At 38.0% G+C, this 23146-nt stretch overlaps 1 protein-coding gene across 1 annotated transcript in view; it reads left to right on the forward strand.

Annotated features, from left to right (window-relative positions):
• The window catches only part of PLA2G7 (phospholipase A2, group VII (platelet-activating factor acetylhydrolase, plasma)), a 34789-nt gene extending 21238 nt beyond the window's left edge, over positions 1-13551 (forward strand). Inside the window, exons 7-11 of the mRNA XM_006882128.1 lie at positions 850-963; positions 4704-4795; positions 9188-9358; positions 12432-12580; positions 13370-13551. Coding sequence (XP_006882190.1) covers positions 850-963; positions 4704-4795; positions 9188-9358; positions 12432-12580; positions 13370-13551 — 708 coding nt within the window. The remainder of the gene's footprint in view (positions 1-849; positions 964-4703; positions 4796-9187; positions 9359-12431; positions 12581-13369) is intronic.
• The last annotated feature ends 9595 nt before the right edge of the window (positions 13552-23146 follow it).

The following is a 23146-nucleotide window of genomic DNA, read 5'->3' on the forward strand; positions in this document are numbered from 1 at the left end:
AAAGTAAAAGAAAGACTCCCTCCCTGGTACACAATCTCCCCGCACTCCTCCCACCACCCCAAGTACATTCCACTATGCAACCTTTATTGTGGACTCTTGTGATAACCATAATACCCTATCATACATTGCTTTTAAATTATTCAGTCCCTCATCTGTTTCAGTGCAGTATACACAATTTATCCAGTGAACGTTTGCAGAGATTTTGGATTTCCATTCATTCATTGTTGCACTTTTCTCCCTGCCCACCCTTCCCCTCAGTTGGCTCTTCTCTTCGAAAAGTAAAAGAAAAAAATCCTTCACAGGTATACAACACCTCTCCCCCCGCCTCGCCCCCGACCCGAGTACACTCCACTATGCAACCTTTTGAGTTTGAATCCTGCCTCTAACACCTGACTGGGTGATTTTACTGGACAAGTTACGTAGTCTCTGTGCTTTCCTATTTTGTGTGTCCTGACATAATAAATAGTAACAGTGCCTATTTTAGAGACTTTTGCAATTAAACGAAATAATCACATTGGCTGCCACCTTTGTTCCCAGCTCTGTAATAGATGCTTACCTATGTTACCACAATTGGTCCTACCCAGATATCATTCATAGTGTAATAAGGTCATACAATAAATAAAAGCTCAGAGCAGGTAAGTAGATAATCAGAGCTCACACTGTGGATTTGTAACAGAGTCATTTTGGACTAAGATATCCTCAGCCCCAAAGGTACTATCCAAGTCATCATTTTTGTTTATATATTTCTAATTGTTTATCATCCAATAGTTTTCCCTTACATGCAATCTCTATCTCACCTTTACAGTAAGATATGTAACATTTTACTTTGTCATTTCCTCCTTTGATTAGGTAAAGAGAAGAGCACAGGAGTGTTCCCAAGCCCTCAGTTTGATTCTTGACCTTGACCGTGGAATATCAGTGAAGAATGTGTTAAATACAGACTTTGATATGAAACAACTGAAGGTAAGCTAAAAAAAACCCATGACCCCTTAGTGAAGACCAGAGATTTATAAGGTGAGCTTAAAAAGCCATTACCCTCTTAGGCTCTTTTTTTTTTTAATTTTAGTAAAGTTTACAGAGAGACTGGTTTTTATTCATTCATTCATTCATCCACATTTTTCTTCCTTCACCACCCTGAAATCACTTCGTAATTGATGCTTGTCCTGTTCCAGATTTTTAATTATCAAATATGTATGTATGACATGATATATATACTTGTTCTTTATTAATGCTTACTTTTCTGCTGTATTACAAGGTGTAACATATTAAGTGCTACATACACACAAGCTATTACAGTAAGGAGGATCTCATTCATTTTAAATATAATTGAAATTGACATTAGTGAAATAGTTTTGACCCAAAGTAATGGCACTTTCATGTGTTTCTGCATCATATAATAATAAATATATATGCATTACATATAATTTAATATATTTAAATACACATACACACACATACATACATATAATACATAGAATTCCATGGAAAGCTTTTAAATGCTTTTGAACTTGATCCTGAAAACTTGGTAAATAGGTTTGAGCAAAATGTGGGAGAAGATGGGGAAGCTATCAGGCTAAAGCAGAAGAGACAGCAGATGACAACAAAGATTCAGTAGTGTGTATTTGGGGTTGGGAGACATCCTGGGAAGAGATCAAAGCACCAGTACATTGTTCTTGTTGTTATTGTTAGGTGCCATTGAGTCAAATACAACTCTTAGCGACCTTATTTATTTATTAATTATTCTTTTCCATTTTTAAGTGTTTTTTTTTAAATTTTACATTGGTTTACATACAAAGTTCATGTACATTGTGTTTTAGACAATCATTCTCATTCATTGTTGTTGTTATGTGCTGGCAAGTTGCTTGCAACTCATAGCAACCCTATTTACAAACCCCTAAATGCTGCTCTGTCCTGTGCCAGCCTCGCTGTCTCCAGCACACTCATTCCCACCACCTCAATCACAGAATCAATCCATCTCATCAAGAGTCTTCCTCTCCTGCATTGTCCCTCCACTCTCCCAAACATGATGTCCCTCTCCAAGGACCAGTCCCTCCTCACAATATGCCCAAAGTATGTCAGACGAAGCTTCAGAATCCTTGACTCCAAGGAGCAGCCTAGTTTCGCCCTCTCGAGTTCAAACCTGTTTGTCTCCTAGCAGCCCATGGTATAGTCAACATTCTTCTCCAGCACTACAACTCGAAGGCATCAATTATCTTTCTATCATCCTTAGTCACTGTCCAACTCTCCAATGCATAGCACATAATTGCGAAGACTATATCCCGGATCAGGTGCACCTTAGTCTCCAGCCTGACGTCGTTGCTCTTCAGTACTCTGGAGAGGTCCCTCACAGTTGACTTTCCCAATGCAATTCATCTTGATTTCCTGGCTGCTGGTACCAAGAGTGTTGACAGTGGAGCCAAGTAAACTAAAACTGTTAACTATCTCAATCTCTTCACCATCTATCATGATGTTGTCACTTGGCCTAGTGGTGAGAATCTTTGTTTTCTTGATGTTGAACTTCAATCCATATTGAAGTCTGCAGTCCCTGACCTTCTGCAGCAAGCGCTTCAGGTCCTCCTTAGTTTCAGCAAGCAGGGTTGTGTCATCTGCGTAATGCAGGTTGTTGATGACTCTTCCACCAATTCAGAAGCCACATTCCTCCTCATACAGCCCAGCATCTCAGATGATATGTTCTGCATACATATTGAAAAGGTATGGAGACAAAATACATCCCTGATGGACCCCCTTCTTGATTTTGAACCATGTAGTGTCTCCCTGTTATGTTCTGACAACTGCCAGAGGAATTTCTATCTGTGCTTCTCATCATTATATTTTATAAAATCAATCATCATTGAACTATGCCTACCACTTTCCTTCACCCCACCTCTCTTCACCCACCAAATTGTGTGACCCTGTGATTTTCCCCCCTGCCCGTCCTCACCTCTCTGCTCCCATTCTCTCCACCTTAGATCCTCATACATGTTTTACTAGTTACCTTTCAGTTTTTACAACAGTGCTATGCGGTATTTATCCTTATAAGACTGCGTTAGTTCACTCAGCATAATGCCCTTACAGTCTTGCCCAAGTTATATAGTAATTTTCAAAATAGTTGCTCCTGAGTGCTGCATAGTATTCCATCATGTGAATGTACCATAATTTCTCAATCCATTTGGTTGGATATTTTGGTTGTTTCCATGTTCTTGCAATCATGAATAATGCTGCTACCAACTTGGGTGTACAAATCTCCATTTGCATCTCAGTTCTAATTCCCTTGGAGTATATTCCAAGCAGTGGAATAGTTGGATCCTATAAATTTCTGTGTTCAGCTTTTTGAGGAAATATCAAACTTTAGAGCAACCTTCTGACCCACAGATCTGAACCTTGCCCTAGCCTGTGCCATTCTCACCATCTCTGACGTGTTCAAGCCCATTGCAACCAGCAATGTGTCCATCCATCTTGGTGACGGGTTTTTCTTTCTCGGGCCCTCTCCCTTTCCCAGCATTGTGTCCTTTCCAAGAAAGACCTTCTTCTTACCACATGTCCTAAGTGTGTGAGATAAAGTTTTACCATCCTTGACTCTAAGGAGGACCTTGGTTTCACTTCCTCCAAAACAGATTTTATTTGTTGCTTTGACAGTCAATGAGATAGTCAGTACTTTTTTCTAACACCACAACTCAAAGTCATCAGTTCTTCTGTCATACTATTGTCCAGCTTTCAGATACATAGGATGTAATTGAAAAGACTGTGGCCTGGATCAGGCACACTTTAGTCTTATAATTGGTGTCCTTGCTTTAACATATTGGAGAGGTCCTTGACAGCAGATTTTCCCCAATGTATAGCACATCATCTGGTTTCTTTATTGCTATTACTCTCGGTGTTGATTGTGTATCCAAATAAAATGAAATATTTGACATTAATCTTTTCTCCCTCTATCATGATGCTGCCATGATGTCCAGTGGTGAAGATTTTTGTCTTCTTGATGTTGAGATGTAATTATTATGGAAGGCTGTATTCTTTGATCTTCTGATCTTAAAACAAGTACTTCAATTTAAGCATTAAATATTGTCTGCTCTCCAGATATAAACTTGTTATTCCTCAACTGGCTCCTCACTCCTGACTCCATGCCATTGTGCCTTAAACACCCGTCCTACTGGCTAATTCTTGCTTACTATTCAAGATTCAAGTTAAGCATCATATCCACCAAGAAGCTTACTTATGTCGACCCGAGTGCTTACCCTTGGGATAGATTAGGTGTTTATCTTGTATTTTCAATGCCATCATTGAATTTGCATCACACACTTGTCTCTCTTTCTTCTTTAGTAGATTGAAAAGGAGTCTACTGTGGCCTGGCACAGAGCAAGTTCTCAATAAATACTCACAAAATGAACATGTATGGATGGACCAAGGGAGGGACCAAGGGAGCGAATGCAGAGGTTGGCACCGATGTTTTATGTATGGGTGCCTGGAAGATCCATTAAAGTTACTTTTGCATTTTTATAAATTCTCAGTATACACAAATACATACACATGAGTATATACACATACCACATATCTGTAGATAAGTATTTTCTATTTTATGAGAAAAAGTCCAGATACTTACCTATGTTCCTGGAAAACTGCATAAGGCATCACTAAATCCTTTAGTCTGTGCTTCTAGCTTGCTGTGAGGTTGTTATGAATTTGTATTATGCTTTTCCACATAGGGCTCTATCGATAGGAATAAAATAGCAATCATTGGACATTCTTTTGGTGGAGCAACTACTATTCAGGCTCTTAGTGAAGACCGGAGGTTCAGGTAAGAAAACAAGGTGCCGTAAAGTGAGAGAACAGTAAATTCTTGGGTGGGTGAAAGAAAAGAAGGATTATGTAGTGCATTTATACATATATGTGTGTATATATATATATAATAAAATTCTAAGTGAGGAAGGCACAATTTTAGTTTTACAACTCTGCCTTTGCCTCTGTAAATACTGTGTGTGTGTGTGTGTGTGTGTGTGTGTGTCCGTGTATCCCTCTGTACACACACACACAGAGGTGGGTATGTATGTATGTATGCATGTATGTATGTACATATAGGGAAGCTCTGGTAGCCTACTGGTAAGAAGTTGTACTGCAATTCAAAAAGCACATAGTTCAAATCTACCAGCTATTCCTCAGGAGAATGATAAGTAATCTCTTATGTGATTAACTGCATCTGAAAACCCACTGGAGAGTCAACTAAGAGTTGGTTCTTGGAGGAAGGGATTGTATAACAATAAAATTATTTTACTTTTCAAAGAGAAAAGTGAACTGGGGCGGGGGGAGTTGAGCAGGGAGAAAAGTGTAACAATGAATGAATGGAAATCCAAAATCTCTGTAAATTTTCATTAAAATTAATAGTAACTAAAAATGTTGGTTCTGACTCAGTGGTGGTGGTGGTGGTGGTTGTTGCTTGCCTTCAAGTTGAGCATGACTCATAATAACCCTATGAACAAAAGGCCTCAATGTATACAATAATACATATATATCAATCTTATATATATATATATATATACACACACATACCTACATGCATACTGTTTGTATGATTACATACACACACACACATATATATATAAATTGTGAGATATATGTATATCAATCAGTCATCTATCTGTTCCTTGACGAAACCTGTCCATTTCTTTTACTGTTAAACGTTCTCTCTTTCAATGATTTCTTTATCATTCTTGTTTTTCTGTTCCAAAGAGTCGAACATTTTCATTAAGAGAGTGTGTGTGTGTGTGTGTGTGTGTGTGTGTGTGTGTGTGTTCAGCCACCTGGCCAACTGACTAGAAGAGATTGATATTTGTTACCATTCCAAAGAAAGGTGTCCTGACAGAGTGCAGAAATTATAGAACAATACCATTAATATCACATGCAAGCAAGATTCTGCTGAAAATTATCCAAAAACGACTGGAGTAACATGTCATCAGATAACTGCCAGATGTGCATGCTGGGTTTAGAAGAGGTTGTGGTACTAGGAATATTATAACTAATGTTAGATGGATCTTGGCAGAAAGCAGAGAGTATCAGAGGAATGTCTATCTGTGTCTCATTGACTATGCAAAGGCTTTTGACTGTGTGGACAACAAACTGGTTGACTCTGACAAGAATGGGAATCCCAGAACATTTGATTGTGCTAATGCGAAACCTATACTTGAACTAGGAAGAATTCATCAGAACTAGAGCAAGGAGACACCACTGCATGGTTCAAAATAGGGAAGGGCATCCACCAGGGATGTATTATGTCTCCACACCTTTTCAATCTGCATGCAGAATAGATCATCTGGGAGGCTGAACTATATGAGGAGGAATGTAGAATCAGGATTTGAAGAAGATTCATCAACAACCTATGTTATGCAGATGACACAACCCTGCTTACTGAAACTGAGAAGGACCTGAAGCATTTGCTGCAGAAGGTCAAGGACTGAAGCCTTCAATATGAATTGAAGCTCAACATCAAGAAAACAAAGATTCTCACCACCGCGCCAATTGGCAGCATCATAATGGATGGTGAAGATATTGAGAGTGTTAACTGTTTTAGTTTACTTGGCTCCACAATCAATACTCTTGGTACCAGCAGCCAGGAAATCAAGAGATGAATTGCATTGGGAAAGTCAGCTATCCAGAGTACTGAAGAACAATGATGTCAGGCTAGAGACTAAGGTGTGCCTGATCCAGACTTTAGTCTGTGTAATTGTGTGCTATGTGTCAGAGAGCTGGACAATGACTAGGAATGACAGAAAAAGAATTGATGCCTTTGGGCTGTGGTGCTGGAGAAGAGTGCTGAATATACCATGGACTGCTAGGAGAACAAACAGGTTTGTCCTGGAGAGGGTGAAAATGGTCTGCTCCTTGCATGCAAGGAACCTGAAGCTTCTTCTGATATACTTTTGGCATGTTGCAAGGAGGAACCAGTCCTTGGAGAGGGACATGTTTGGGAGGGTAGAGAGACAGTGCAAGAGAGGAAGACCCTCGATGAGATCGATTGATTTAGTGATTGGTGTAATGGGAGTAGGTGTGTCAGATACAGTGAGGTTGGCAAAGGATAAAGCAGGGTTAAGGGCTATAGGGTCGCTATGAGTCATAAGAAGTGACTTAATGAAACATAACAACAACATATATACAAATACATATTTACATATACATATATACATAAACATACAGTCATACATAAACACACACATGGCCTGGTGATAAGAATGTGTGCTGCAATTCCCAGTGCATGTGGTTCAAATCTCCCAGCTGCTCTGTGGGAGAAGGATGGGCAGTCTACTCTCATGCAATTAACTGCTCTTGAAAACCCCGCTGGAGGTCAGCTATAGATTTGTTCTCACGCAATGGTACTCAACCACAAATACATATTTTTTTTTCTTTTGTGGCATAGTGCTTATAATACTATTTCCATCTTAAAGAGTATTTCTATCTTCAACAAATGGTGCTGGCAAAACTGACTCCTATTTACAGAAAGCTGAAACTGGATCCACATCTCACACCATACACAAAAATCAACTTAAAGTGGATCAGAGAACAGGGAGTAAGCCCAAATCCATAAAGCTCATCAGAGACAAACTGGGATCCAGCTTAGACGTCCTAGTCTATGGTATAAAGATACTACCAAATACAGCCAGAAATGCTCGATCTGGAGAAGATAAAATTGATGAATAGGATCTTCTAAAGATTAAATCCCTTTGTTCATCAAAAACACTTTCCAACAGAGTGAAAAGAAAACCTACTGACTTCAGCAATACCATGTCTGACAAGGGTTTCATATGAATTCTACAGGGCCTCCAAAAGAAAGACTGATAACCCAATTATAAAATGTGCAAAAGACATGGAAAGAATTTTCATGGAGGAAGATCCTCAGATGGCCAGCAATACATGAAGAAGTGCTCAAAATCACTGGCAAAAGAGAGATACAAATCAAAACCACAATGAGATACCATCTCACTCCAGTAGCAATGGCAACGTACAACAACAGGACAGCAAGTAAGAAATGTTGGAGAGGATATGGTGAGATAGGAACTCTCACCATATATTGTTGATGGAATTGTAAAATGGTGCAACCACTCTGGAAGGCACTTTGGTGCTTATTCAGAAAGCTGAACATAGAAATTCCATATGGCCCAGCTAATTCCGCTACTCTGAATATACCTTGAGAGAATGAGAACTGAAGCATAAATGGCCACTTGTACACAAATGTTCATAGCACCGTGTTTCACCATCATAAGAACATGGAAATAACCCAAATGTCCAAATTAATCAAATGGATTGAGAAATTGTGGTACATGATGGAATACTACACAGCACGCAGGAACAATGATTTTGTAAATCTCTACCCAACTTGGGAGAAACTGGAGAGCTTACTCTAAGGAAACTCGGTCAGTCCCATAAGGACTAATATTATAAAAGACCATTATTGTAGAACAAGAATGAGGATCCAAGGAAGTGGGGGAGGGTGGAAGTAGGGGCCTGAGGATGGGGTAGGGGAGTGGGAGGCATTAATCATAGGGATGCACAATTAGATGGGTGAGCGAGTGAAGAAAATAGGAAAGATCGGGTGTGAAACACAACATGTACAAACTTTGTTAGTAAACCAGTATAAAATAAAAATTTTTTAAAAAAGAGTATTTCTAGGACATTTCCAATAGGTAGGTCTTTTTTTATTAGAATTTTCCCTTCCTGTCTTTAAAATGGATGTAGGTCTAAAATTTATAGAAAGGTATTTTTGTGTAGGAGTTGGTATCAGATCCTAGTCTCTAAAGTTGCAGACTTTTTTGTTTCATATATCACTTCATCCCAGACTGGTGAACTCCTGTAGAGACAACCAAGTAGGAAGTGACGAGGAAAGAATGGTGTTTGCTTATAAGAAGTGGAGACATAAAGAGTGTGTGTCACAAGTGAAGGCAATGTTGTGTTTTAACATTGGAGTTCCTTGCGAGGGTCATATGTGAACCTTCACTTTACATTTCTTGAAATCTATTTCAGTAGAAGTGATTGTTTTTCTTCTTTCATTCAGTTAACACATAACACAAAAGGATCCAGAAAATCAGGAAACATATGATAAGCTTACTTTTAAACTGAAAGTTTAAACATTTTCAAATTTTATGCTCAATATGTTTTCTTTTTTTTTAAATTTTCATTATCATTTGTCAACAAATATCTACAGATGTGGTATTGCCTTAGATCCGTGGATGCAGCCACTGGGTGAAGAAGTGTATTCCAGGGTTCAGCAGCCCCTCTTTTTTATCAACTCTGAACAATTCCAATATTGTGCCAATATCTGCAAAATGAAAAAGTTATATTCACATGATAGAGAAAGGAAGATGATCACCATCAAGTAAGTATTATTAGTAAGTGACTTAATCGCCTTATCTAAGACAGAAAGCTCAAACTTGAGTAAATATCAACAGATCTCATTTGGTTGACATTGTTGTTGTTGTTGTTAGGTGTTGTCAAGTTGCCTGTGACTAATAGTGACCCTAAGTACAACAACCCGAAACCCTGCTCTACCCTGTGCCAATCCTATTATCTCTGACACACCTGCCCCCATTACCCCAGTCACTGAATTCATCCAACTCATCAAAGGTCTTCCTCTTCTGTGCTGTCCCTCCACCCCCGTCCCTAAACATGATGTTCCTCTCCTAAGACTGATCCCTCCTTGCAACTTGTCTAAAGTATGTCAGACAAAACTTCAGAACCCTTGCCTCCAAGGAGCAGCCTGGTTTCACCCTCTCCAGAACTGACCTGTTCGTTCTCTTAGCAGTCCATGGTTGATATTATAGATGTGTTAAAAGAATTGTTGGCTTTCAGTAAGGGAAAGTATTAGATAATCTTAGTTTTTAAATGTATTTACTATTTTTGAAAATTAAAAATATATGGGAGAGTATTGATGTACAGAGAACATTTAAGAAGTGGATACCAGGGAGGAAGTACATAAAATAGATACAATAATCTGTATAGGGTCAGAGAACTAAGAGTCTCTTCTTTATGATATGGTCAGGCTTCTTTGGAAGAGATGGATCTAGATTTAAAAGATGAAGAGAGTTTAGATAGACGGTGAAGGAAAAACAGTCTATATATTTCAAGTAAAGACTAATTTATCCTACTTGTATGTCCAAGTCTGTCACATTCGAAAAAAACAAATAACACAGAGCCTCTAAGTTTTTCTCAACTCTATTGTTTTTAGTAGGCTCTTTATCTTTGGCTTTTCTTCTTTGCTAGAATTCTTGAAAGATCCGCTGAGTTTATATGTCTCTCTGTCTGTAGTCTAATATCTATAGAAAATGTCTGCAAAGACTCTAAACTCCTACATGTCACATCCCACAGCCTCTGGGGAAGCACCATCTTCCGTATCCACTTGACATTGTTGGTTGCCCCTATTTCTCTATTCTTGGATAATAAGACCTTATTTCTGCATGCTTTCTCTATCATTCAATCTACTACTTCCCTTTCTCTTCCTTGGGCCATTCTTTGTTGGTGACATTCAGGCTTTTCTGCTTGGCTTTTTTGTTCTCCAGTCTGTATTGGCACATGCTTCTGACCCTCAAGTTTTGACTGGGATCTGAGTAAGAGAGGGAGAGAGACACATGGCTCTTCCTTGAGCTTAGAAGACAGAAAGAATGGTGTTTGCTTATAAGAAGTGGAGACATAAAGAGTGTATGTCACAAGGGCAGGCAATGTTGTGTTTTAACATTGGAATTCTTTACTTTGAAACTAGGATTTCCATGGAGCGATGCCTAACCATAGACAGGAAATGTATAGACTTTCTTTGATATCATGAATACAACCTTTGGAGTGGATGAGAGTGCAAACTGAGAGAAGAATTGATCTGAGAGTTGAATCTTGAGGCGTCTCTACATTTAACTGGTGGGAGTACAGAGTAGTTAAAGTCAGAATGGAGGGTGTGATGGAAGGAACCAGAGAGGGAGACTGAGGGAGAGAGAGGAAACAAGAGTCATCAAATGTCAAATATCTCAGAAAGAGAAGATCACGAGCTCCTAAAAGCCATTCTTTTTCATGTTAGGTTGTTGATGCTGATTTAGAGAGCAGTGTGAATGGTATTTATTTAGCACTTAGTTTAAAAAAAATGCAACTTTTAAAAAAGCTGTTGGTTGATCTGTTTATTTTAAGATATTGAATCAAAGTGTCCATCAAAAGTGATTTGTCAGGGAGCTCTGGTGGCCTAGTGGCAAGAAGCTGCACTGCAATCTTAGAGGTGTACTGTTTGAATCCACCAGATGCTCTGCTGGAGAAGTAGAGACAATCTCCTCCTGTAGCAGTCAGATCTGATTTGACAGTACACACACACACACACACACACACATGCACAAATAATTACATTTTTTTAAAAAAATGATTTGTCTGCCATCAGATAATTATCAAGTAAATGATAGTGGTGAATAGGCTGGTTTTGACTCTGAGTTCACAACTCCTTCAAAACTTTCCCCTTATTCAAGTTGGAAGTAGTTGAACTTACTAAAAACTGAGAGATAAATATGTCAGAGCTTCTACATGAAGAGCATCTAACTCTGAAATGCATCTAACTTGGTCAAACCTGCAGTTTATATATATAACTAGTCTACAGTGAGTAGAACATCTAGACAAGTGTGTTTCTTTTACCCTAACTACAAAAAGAACTGCCAACCCCCCTTCCCCCCCATAAATCTGTCTTTAAGGAAGTACAAACAGACTGTTCCTTAGACGTGAAACTTCACCTCACTTAAAGACAGATTTATGAATAGCCCTCCACCAGTGGGCTTGAGCAGGACAAAGATCATGAGAATGGTGCAGGATAGGGCAGGGTAAAAATCTATTGTTCTTAGAGCCACTACGAGTCATAGTCGACTTGATAGCACCTAACAACTATGACAAAAAGAATTTTTATCAAACTATGTGTCAGTGACATCTCCAAAGTACTGGAGAGCAACAATGTCAGTCTGGAGACTAAGGTGCGCCTGATTCAGGCCATGGTCTTTGCAATTACATGCTATGCATCAAAAAGCTGCACAATGACTAGGGATGATAGAAGGAGAATTGATACCTTTCAGCTGTGGTGCTGGAGAAGAGTACTGAATATACCATGGACTCCTAGGAGACCAAACAGGTTCATCCTAGAGAGAGTGAGACCAGGCTGCTTCTTGCAGGTAAGGATTCTGAAGCTTCATCTGACATATTTTGGGCATGTTGAAAGGAGGGACTAGTCCTTGTAGAGGGATGTCATAGTTTGGAGGTTGGAGGGACAGTGCAAGAGAGGAAGACCCTCAATGAGATGGATCAATTCAGTGACTGGGGTTATGGAAGTAGATGTGTCAGAGGCAATAAGATTGGCACAAGGTAGGAAAGGGTTTAGACGACTCAACAGCACACATAACAACAGCTTGTGATATGTATTTGCCTCTTTTATCTTTCAGGGGCTCAGTCCATCAGAATTTTGATGACTTCACATTTACTTCAGGCAAAATAACTGGACACTTATTTAAATTAAAAGGAGACATAGATTCCACTGTAGCAATTCGTCTTTGCAACAAAGCCTCCTTAGCATTCTTACAGAAGCATTTAGGTAAGAAACTATAATACTCTTTTCATGACAACAAACCAGATAATATTTAGGAAAAAAAATATGTCTTTATATATATATATAACTCTACTTCCATTTCAACTGCCTCTAATGGGTTCACAGTAGTAGTAAATCAGTTAAAAATATGAAAATTTAATGTTTGCTACTGCTTTATAAGTGATGTAACAAATTGTCTTGAGTATGTTGGAGATGGTGAAGATGGCCCAGGATAGGACAAGGTTCTGACCTTTTGTTCAAAGGGTAGCTATGAGTTACAGTTGATTCAGTGGCACATAAGAACAGCTCTGTGAGTAGCTCCTGTGGTGCAAGTTAAGCACTTGGCTACTAACAAGAGGATTTAAAGTTCAAATCCACCTAGTAGCTGAGATGGAGAAGGACTTGAAAATCTGTTTCCTTCAAAGATTACAGTCAAGAAAACTCTATGAGGCTGTGATACTCAGTCTTTTGGGGCCCCATGCGTCAAAAATTTCCTCAGGGGCATCCAAACAGTAACAATATATTATACAGTTTAGGAAACAAGACTACCTGCTTATACTAAAGATCTTCCTGTGATGATTGAGGTGGACCTCGAGGTTGATACACTAATAACAAGCGCTTCACCTCTTTCTAACTCAGACACCTCCTCAACGACGGGACAGCCAACTCAGAATTCCTTATTCTGCAGACACTTGAGTAATTTGTTATTCTACAGTGCCACCTGGAGGCATTCGGCTGTCCAAGGCTTTAAAAAAATTGACCTGCTTATTAATGTAGCTTATTTGTATCTTGCAGGGCTCAAGAGAGATTTTGATCAGTGGGACCCTTTGATTGAAGGAGATGATGCAAATCTTATTAATGGGACCAGCATTGACACAGTCTGCCAGCTTGACTCCTCTCTGCAGGACTGCGCAGGAGTAGCACAGAACTGTACAGGAATAGGAAAATGGAATTTCGGAGACTTTAAATTGTTTTAATATGGTCTAAAAGGTGACTGGATGAGTATGTGTGCATGCATGTGTGTCTGTGTGTGTAGTTATATGTGTGTGTGTGTGTGTATGTGTGTGTGTTACCTGCTGTTGTCAGTTTCAACTCATAGTGACTGTGTATGTGTCCTCCTGGTGGCTTACTGGGTTCTGTGTTGGGATCCTAAGCAAAAGGTTAGTGGTTTAATCCCACCAATCGCTTCTCAGGAGAAAGATGAAGTAGTCTTCTCTGTTGAGATTTCCAGCCTTGGAAATCATATACATGTCTGTGTGTAAAATTTAAAGCGTATTTTCCCAAATAACATTTTAAAATTTTGCCTATATCATAATGATAATTAAAGCTTGGTTGATTTGTTTCCTTTAAATTTAAAGAAAGAATGTGCTATACAAAAATCATACTAGCCTAAATTTTAATTTTACTAAGATGAGAATTAGGATCAAATATAAAACTAAATTTTTTAAAAATTAGTATCAAATTTAAAACTGCTTTTACAGTATGCATTTTAATGAGGGTGTATATTCAACTAGACACAATAACAAGAAAAAACTTTTTTTAAAAATTAATTTTAATGAAAGTTTACAGAGACTTAGGATTTCCAGTCATTCATTGTTGCACTTTTCTCCCTGCCCACCCCTCACCCTAATCACTTTTCTCCTTGAAAAGAAAAACTCTTTCATTGTTATGCAATCCCACCCCACAAGTTCACTCCACTTTGCAGCCTTCATTCTGGACTTCTATAATGACAATACCCATTCATATATCCCTTTTAAACAGCTCTCTCCCGCATCTGTTTCAATGAATATGCATCATTCCTCCCCTCCTTTTCTGTCTTCTTTCAGCCCTGATGTCAGTCCCGTTTTACAACAGTGGCCCTATGCAATATTTGTCCTTTTGTGGCTGAGATATTTTACTCAGCATAATGTCCTCCAGGGTCATCCATTTTGCATAATATGTCATTAGTTCCTTGTTTTTCAATGCAAGGAAAACCTTGTATAATGGCATGAGACACTCAAAAAATACAGTTAACTGGACTAGGTGAAGGGAAGGGCTATCTGAAAGGAAAAGATGATTAGATATTGTATGTATGGCTGTTAGAAATCTGGAACAAGACATGCAGCAAAGTGAATGGGGGCGGGGAGAGGGGAGAAAAATGTCTATCAAGGAATGAATGAAAACGTATTCTTTCTGTAAATGTACACTAAAATCACAATTAAAAAAATAAAAATACAATCGAACATGTTTTATTTTATTATTGTTTTAAAACATGTTTTCTACAAAGTGGTTCTCTAGGTAGAAGTTATATTTGGCAGTACTTCCCTTTGACTTTAGGTCCTGGTGAGAAAAATTAGATAAAACAGACACTAAAGTCATTGCTGCCACAGGATTGATACATACTCTCAATATGAAGATTAAAGGAGACAAGACAAAAGAAAGAATGCTGGATACAGGCAGAGGTGGTGGATTAAAAGCAGAAAGTTCAATTCTTTTCCTTTTCCATAAACCTGTATCTTTGATGCATTCTCCTTATAGAAGTCATGTTACAACTTTAAAAGCCTGAGGATTCACTCTAGCTATAAAACCAGAACTGGGTATACACTCAACAACTGCAAATGATAAGGAGATTAAAGACAAGCATTTACCCAGTTTCATTTTCAAACTGATTTTATTAATGGAGATTTATAGTTCTGTATGTAATAATGGAAGTAGATTGACAGGATAAGTGGAAGTAAAAAAGACATACAAGTATGTAGTCAGAGCCTTGAAAAATGTTTTTGTTTCCCAACGGATATAAAAATGTATGTTACTCAGTTGTTTTTGGTCCAAGTCTGTCTTAGTCCTATAAATTCACTATCATTAAGTCTGTGTAAACAGTAGATCCATAGCTAGTACAACAACATGCCCAAATGTGTGCTATGAAGTTTCACCATCTGTGCCTCCAAGGAGCACCCTGTTTGCATTTTCTCCAAGACATATTTCTTTTTTTGTCATGTTCAGTACTCTTTTCCAACACTATGCTCAAAAGGCATTGATTCTTCTACTATCCTTAGAGATTATCCAACTTTCAGTGGCGTAACAAGTACCTGAAAAAAAAATCTGCGGATTGACGCAGATACACCTTGGCCTTTAAACTGATACACTTGCTTCTTAACATCTTGGAGAAGGTCTTGACAGCTAATTTACCCAATGCAATATGTCTTTTAATTTCAAAGGGTATTTCTTGGGAATCCAAGTTAGATGAAATCATTAACAACTTCAATCTTTTCTCCATCTATCATGATGACCCTTATTAGTCCAATGGTGAGGATTGTTTTCTTCTTGATGTTGCAATATAACCCATATTATAATTTCAAGTGTATTGATATTTAGGAGGGAGCTCTGATGGCCTAGTGGCAAGAAGCTGTACTGCAATTCCAAAGGCCACCAGCTGCTCTGTGGGAGAAGGATGGGCAATTTCTTCCCATGCATCTGTGAAAACACACCAGAGGGTCAGCTATGAGTTGGTTCCTACTCTACAGTACATAACAAGAACAACATTGATGGTTAGTTCAGTAGATTTAATAATCGTTTTTTGGAGGGCGTATACAGATGATGAAAGGAGAAAATGACTAATCCAATTAGTTAAGGTTTGTTATTGTTGGGTGCCATTGAGTCATGTATGATTCCCGTTTTCAGTTCCAGTGGGCCTGGAAGATGGGACTGATGTTTAGAGACAAGGTCCAAATGATCCTGGAGAACAGACTTATTTTCAAGCTTTTAAGAGCTGAAAGAAATTACTTGACTGTAGATTTGCTTTGTAGCTACAAAACCTTCTTTCCTCTCCACCTTCTCCCATTTGGAATGAGACAATGTTTCTTGTAACCTATTCCACCATTTTACTTTAGAAACAGACAACTTATGCTCTAGATTTCACAGATCTAGAGATGAAGAAGGGAGGTCTGATGGCCTAGAGGTAAGAGACTATGCTGCAATCGTAAAGCCACAGAGTTTGACTCCATTGGCTGCTTCATGGGAGAAGGATGGACAATCTCCTTCTGTGATATTTATAGTCTCTGAAAACCCACTGGAAGATCAGCTATGGGTCAGTTCCAACTTGATGGCAAACAACAAGAAGACATAAAGAGGAATTTTGCCTCAGGATGGAATACACATATAGCCTCAAATACACTTGAGATGACAAAGAAGATGAGATTTTGGTCTTAGAGTTGATCCTGAAATAAGGCTTTTGAGAAATAAGGTAAATGTGTTTTTAGCATGTGGAAATATAAATTTTGGAACCAAAGGGTAGAATATTAGATTTAGATTGTGAAGAGATTTGAGATTAACAGCTTCAGTTTGCTTGGCTCAACAATCAACACTTTTGGTACCAGCAGCCAGGAAATCAAAAGATGAATTGCTCTGGGAAAGTCTGCTGTCAGGAACCTCTCCAGAGTAAAGAGCAATGATGTCAGTTAGAGACTAAGGTGTGCCTGATGTTCATGGTCTTCACAATTACTTGCTATTCATCAGAAAGCTGGACAAAGACTACAGATGACAGATAACAATTGATGCCTTTGAACTGTGATACTGGAGAAGAGTGCTGTATATATCATGAACTGCTAGGAGGACAAACAGGTTTTCCCTAGAAAGAGTGAAACCAGGTTGCTCCTTGGAGGCAAGGATTCTGCAGCTTCATCTGACATACTTTGGGCATGTTGTAAGGAGGGCCAATTCCTTGGAGAAGGACATCATGCTTGGGAGGGTCAAGGGACAGTTCAAGAGAGGAAGACCCTCAATGAGATGGACTGATTCAGTGACTGGTGTAATGAAGGTAGATATATCAGAGACAAGAAGGTTGGCTCAGGATAGAGCAGGGTTTAGAGCTGTTGTCCATAGGGTCGCTATGAGTCTCAAGCAACTCGATGGCACATAACAACCACCACCACCTAATATGACATGTTGGAATCCTAACCTCTATACCTGTAGACATAATCCTGTAATGTTTTAATTTTTTATGTTAATCAGACCATGCCTGTGTACAGTGTGCCATAAACCTAAACCATCCCAGAGTTCTGAGCACATATTAAACACAGAAGCACGCATGCACTTGGGAGCATAAGGAGTAGGAAGAGATTACTGCCATGTAAAGATCACCAAGTGACCAACGAATACCAGGGCTACAGAAGCCAAAGGAGAGAGATGTGACCCCAGAGCTTACAGAGACACTCCTCCTACACCTGGTGCCCTGACTTCCGACTTCCAGGCTCCTGAATTGTGAGAAACAAAAAGCCTGTTCTTTAAACACTATCCATTTGTGGTTTGCTTCCCAGATCCACTAGGGAATTAAGATAAACATTTTAGAAATTCTTTATCATTTTAAAACTACAGCAAGAAAGGAATTCATTCCATTTTACAGATAAATATAATAAAATCTCAGAGACATTATACTAACAACTTAGGTCCTATATCTAGTGAGGTGTAAGCCTTATTCCTAAAAGTTAGAATCTGCACTTTACATACTGTAAGCCATACAAAAGCATATTCTAAAGCTTCAGCTTGGATATCAGATGGGTTTGGATTTCATCAAGTCTCCTGAAACTCACACTTGTTTGGCCTTACACAAGTTACTGAGCTTCTCTAAAAACTTTCCATTTTCTCACCTGCAAAATATGGACAATATTACTAAGCACTTCAGAGTGCTTAGTGAAGGATTTATAGTGCCTATTGTGTGCTCTATAAACTCAATAATCATGCAGAAATTATGTTAGAGAACAGAGTTCAGGTGTTCTGTTCATAGGGTCATGATGAGTTGTATTTGACTTGCTGATACTCAACTAGTGCTAAATGGGACTAGTGTTGTTATATTTTGGAGGAACATTCTTCTACTTTGTACATCACTCTTCGTCAATTTGCTGTACTGAGGTATTATGGGTTTGCTGTGATGCTGAACCTTGTACCACTGAGGTATCAAATACAATAATGGTTTCCCAATGTGGACAGTGTTTGGTGGAGCTCCCTGTTGTAAAACAGGTTTGGAAGTGGCATCCCCTTCCTAAACCACATACTTCTGGAAACTTTATGAACTTGTAGAAACAATGATAGCTGTGGAAAGGCATTAGGTCTTTTATTCATAAAGTTGCTATGAGTCATACTCAGCTTGATGGCAATCAACAACAACAACATTGCATGCTTACCAAATCAGAGAAATTATATATTACTCTGATTAGCCCAATTATAATGGAGGAGCTCTGAAACACACAGATATTAAAGAGTTTGATTTCCTTTTTGATGAACAGAGACCGCCATGCCTTTAAGGAGGAATTTTATTTAACTCTACATACGGAATTTCCACGAATTAAGATAGCATGTTGGGCCAAATGTTTACCTAGAATGACAAAGTAAACTTGAAAACCAAAAAATTCTGCCTGAGTTCTTCTCAACAGCACCGTCCTCCTAAGAAGCATCGTACATTTGTACGTTACATTTTTCTATTTTATCTTAAACACTATATTCAAATGATGTCCCAATTTTTTTAAAGGTAGGCATGTTACCAGTTTAGCAAAATAAACTTTCCTAGTAAATAAGAAACATAAGGGATTTAAAGGAAAGAGAAATATTCCAGGTCTGTACGTGGAGTCATGACTACATGTACATAAACAGGCTGGCACAGCCAGCCCGAGACCTGTCTTATTTTAGGCACATAACAAGGTTTTAAAAAATGACAGCATATTGTGGTATCCTCAAATAATCTGCTGGTTTGGGCAAGATGCCACTTGTTGAGTAATTCTGTCTGGTTACATCGGTGGATCCACAATTAGATCTAAATCACCTCCACAACTCATTTCTGAAACAAAAAGAGAAAATGTTTTTAAAAAAAGTTGTAGAAATGAAGTACAAACACAAGAAAATGATTTACATGGATATAACCAGAGCACATTCAATATCCTCTATAAAGGGTGAAAGAGGTGGCAGCTGAGAATTCTAATTGCAATGGTGAGTAACTCCTCAGAATTTATCCTTTCCTTTTTAAGTATGTCTTTTTATTTGCATATGAAAACTATTATTAAAAACTTTTCCTTAAATATTATGAAATTGTCATATTTTTATTATACTAGAATGGTTTTGTGTGGATCAGGTGAATTGTGGGATGACTTTAAGGACATTATAAATGAGTAAGATGCAAAAGGTCATTAAAAAGACAGGAGAGAAAAAGACTATGTGTCAGAAGAGATTCTGAACAGAGAAGCTACAGAGAAAGTCAAGCAGATTTCCAGGAACAACTTGAGAAGACAAAGCAAAGTCTTATGCTGATATGCACAAAAACCTTGAGTTTAGGAACCTGAAACGGATAAACACACTCAGCATCTTTCAAGGTGACCAAAACGAAGAACAAACTCAATCCTCGAATTGCAACATTGAAGGATTCAAGGAACAAAATTAAAGTGATTAAGGAAGCATCAAAAGAAAGTGGAATACACAGAGTTATTCTACCAAAAGAATTGGTGGATACTGAACCATTTCAGGAAGTAACATCTGATCAAGAACCAGTTATGCCAAAGGAAGAATTCTATGCTGCACTAAGGCATTGGGGGGGGAAAAGCTCCAAAAACTGACAGGACACCATCTGAAGCATCTCAACAGTGTTACAACCCTGGATATGTTCTCTCTGTGCCAAGGAATTCCTATGCCAAGAAACTTGGCAGATAAGTTACCAGATCAAGAAACGAGGGGAGATTCATTTAAAAAAAAAAAGGTGGTGGAGGTTATTGAACATTACAACTATCAACACACAACAGAAAACAGTGCCGAAGACTATTTTCTCACTCCAATAAGAATAGCAAAATTTAACAGAACAGAAACTAGAACCCTATTCACTGTTGGTGGGAGTGTAAAATGGTGCAACCACTATGGAAGGCAGTATGGCGCTTTCTCAAAAAGTTGCAAATAGAGATATCATTTGACCCAGCAATTCCACTACTGGGAATATACCCCAAGGAAACCATAACCACCACACAAGCAGATTTATGCACACTTATGTTTATTGCGGCTTTGTTCACAATAGCAAAGAGCCGGAAACAATCCAGAGAAGCTGTGGTATAGTCACACAAAGGAATACTATGCAGCACTGAAAAACAAGGAACTCATGAACTATTATACAAAATGGGTAACCATGGAGGACATTATGCTGAGTGAAATATCTCAGTCACAAAAGGATAAATACTATATAGTGCCACTATTTTAAAATAGGACTGACATCAGGGTTGAGGGAGACTGAGAAAGATGAGATAAATTATACTGCATTGAAACAGATGAGGGAAAGAACTGTTTAAAAGGGATATATGATTAGGTATTATCATCATGACAGGAGTCCAAAATGAGGTCTGCATAGTGGAGTAGACTTGGGGGAAGGGATTGTATAACAATGAAAGAATTTTTCTTTTACTCTTCAAAGAGAAGAGCGAACTTTTGGGGAGGGGTGGGCAAGGAGAAAGGTGCAACAATCAATGAATGAAAATCCAAAGTGTCTATAAACTTTCATTAAAATTAATTTAAAAAAACAAAAAAATAAGATTTATCATTTGAAAAACTGAATTGAAATTAAACAAATAAACTAGAAGCAGTACAAAAAAAAAATGGGTGAAGCAGGGAATCATCAGAAATTCAAGTTGGATTTGGAAGAGACTCTGGAACAAAGTTTATCTCCCAATGATGTCAGATGGATATTGGCTAAAAGTGAAGAATACCAGAAAGAGATTTGTGTTTTATTGACTGTAGGATTTTACTATGTGAGTTAAATTATGGATAACATTTAAAGGAACGGGAACTCCAGAACACTTAATTATACTCACATGGCAACTATGCATGGACCAAGAAGCAGTCATGCAGATAGAATGAGAGAATACTGCATGGTTCAAAATCAGAAAAGGTGTGTGTTAAGGTTGTAGCCCTTCACTATACCTATTCAATGTGCATGTGGATCAAACATTTTAAGAAGCTGAGGAGGAATGTATCATCAGGAGAGGAGGAGGATTCATCAACTTCCTAGAATAGGTAAATGAATAACCTGTGATATGCAGACACACAAGCTTGCCTGCTCAAAGTGAAGAGGACTTGAAGAAGAGGATTTAAGACTACTCCTTAAGGATGAATTACATCTCAACACCAAGAATACAAAAGCCTCACCACTAGAGCAATAGGCAACATCATGATAGGTGGTTAAAAGACTGAAGTTGTCAAAGATTTCATTTCACCTGTATCCATAATAAATACCCATGACAGCAGCAGCCAAAAAAAAAAAAAACCAACCAAAATACATATTGCATTTAAAAAAAAAATCTGTGCAGGACACCTTAAAGTGCTAAACAGCAAGGATGCCAGTGTAAAGACTAAGGTACACCTGACTCAAGCCATGGTACTTCCAATTACTTCATATACATATGAGCATTTGTAATGAATAAGGAAGACAGAAGAACTGATGCCTTTGAACTGAAATGTTAGCAAAGAATACTGAGTATATCACGGACTGCCAAAAGAAAAACAAGTCTATCTTGGAAGAAGTGAAGTTGTTTAAAAGTAAACATAGTGAGATTTTGTATCATACAGTTAGAGTATGTTATTAGGAGGTACCAGTCCCTGAAAAGTAACTCAACAATATGAACTAACACAGAAACTGTAAACTATTTAAGCAGATTGTTGATGATGGCACACAGTCGGTAGGGTTTCATTCTGCTCTACTTAGAGTAACTGGGTCCTTGCCAACTCAATGGTACTTAACAAAAGGATGGTTTTAATAAGGCAATTAACATATTGATTTTTCACGACCTTTGATTCATGTATACTTTGTATTATTATAGCTACCAGGAACCTTCTCAATCTCACTGTGTCTCCATTCTAAGAAGCATTATGCCATTGGAGAAATATCATGAGATAACCAGAAACTTTCAGTTAACACTATTTTTCCATAAATAAAATTCAGAAAAAAATTCCAAGAGACAATATGTGAAGATGATTTAAAATATGACCTAATTGAACCTGAGAAAATCCTTTGAAATTGTATCCTCTGAAATTGTTTAAAAGAGGCATTTATCATATTCATGATTTCACTTGCAAAATCAACACCATCAACAAATAAATTTTCTAACACTTAAAGAAATTTCTCTTTCTGGCTATCACTGTAAGAATATTTGGCATTTTTAGCGAAAGTATTTATATGGGTTTTAAAAAATGTCTTCAAGGAAATTAATAAATCCTTTTGGTGTCTGAGGTACAAGGTTATAGTATCTTTAAGATATGGGCATTCTGAACAGTAAAGACATTTTGTTTTAAAAACACGATTTACCTTCAATTGCAGTACTATCCAAGGACATGAAGCTAAGATCTCTCCCCACTGTTTGTAATGGAGTCTAACAAAAGAAACCTTTGGATTAGTTTCACTTATTTATTACTAGTGCAATATAATTAAAATTAGAGATTATAGATAACCCAGAAATAAAAGATAAATAACAAAATTATTCCAAGTAAAATTATGATAATCTAACTATAATGATAAGGAGTTACAACTGCCAAACTCACAGGTAGGTGGTTCAAATCCACCAGCTGCTCCACCAG

Source organism: Elephantulus edwardii, unplaced genomic scaffold (assembly GCF_000299155.1).
Source record: "Elephantulus edwardii isolate Elephantulus edwardi_28Jun2011 unplaced genomic scaffold, EleEdw1.0 scaffold00017, whole genome shotgun sequence".
In the NCBI taxonomy this organism is placed as follows: Eukaryota; Metazoa; Chordata; class Mammalia; order Macroscelidea; family Macroscelididae; genus Elephantulus; species Elephantulus edwardii.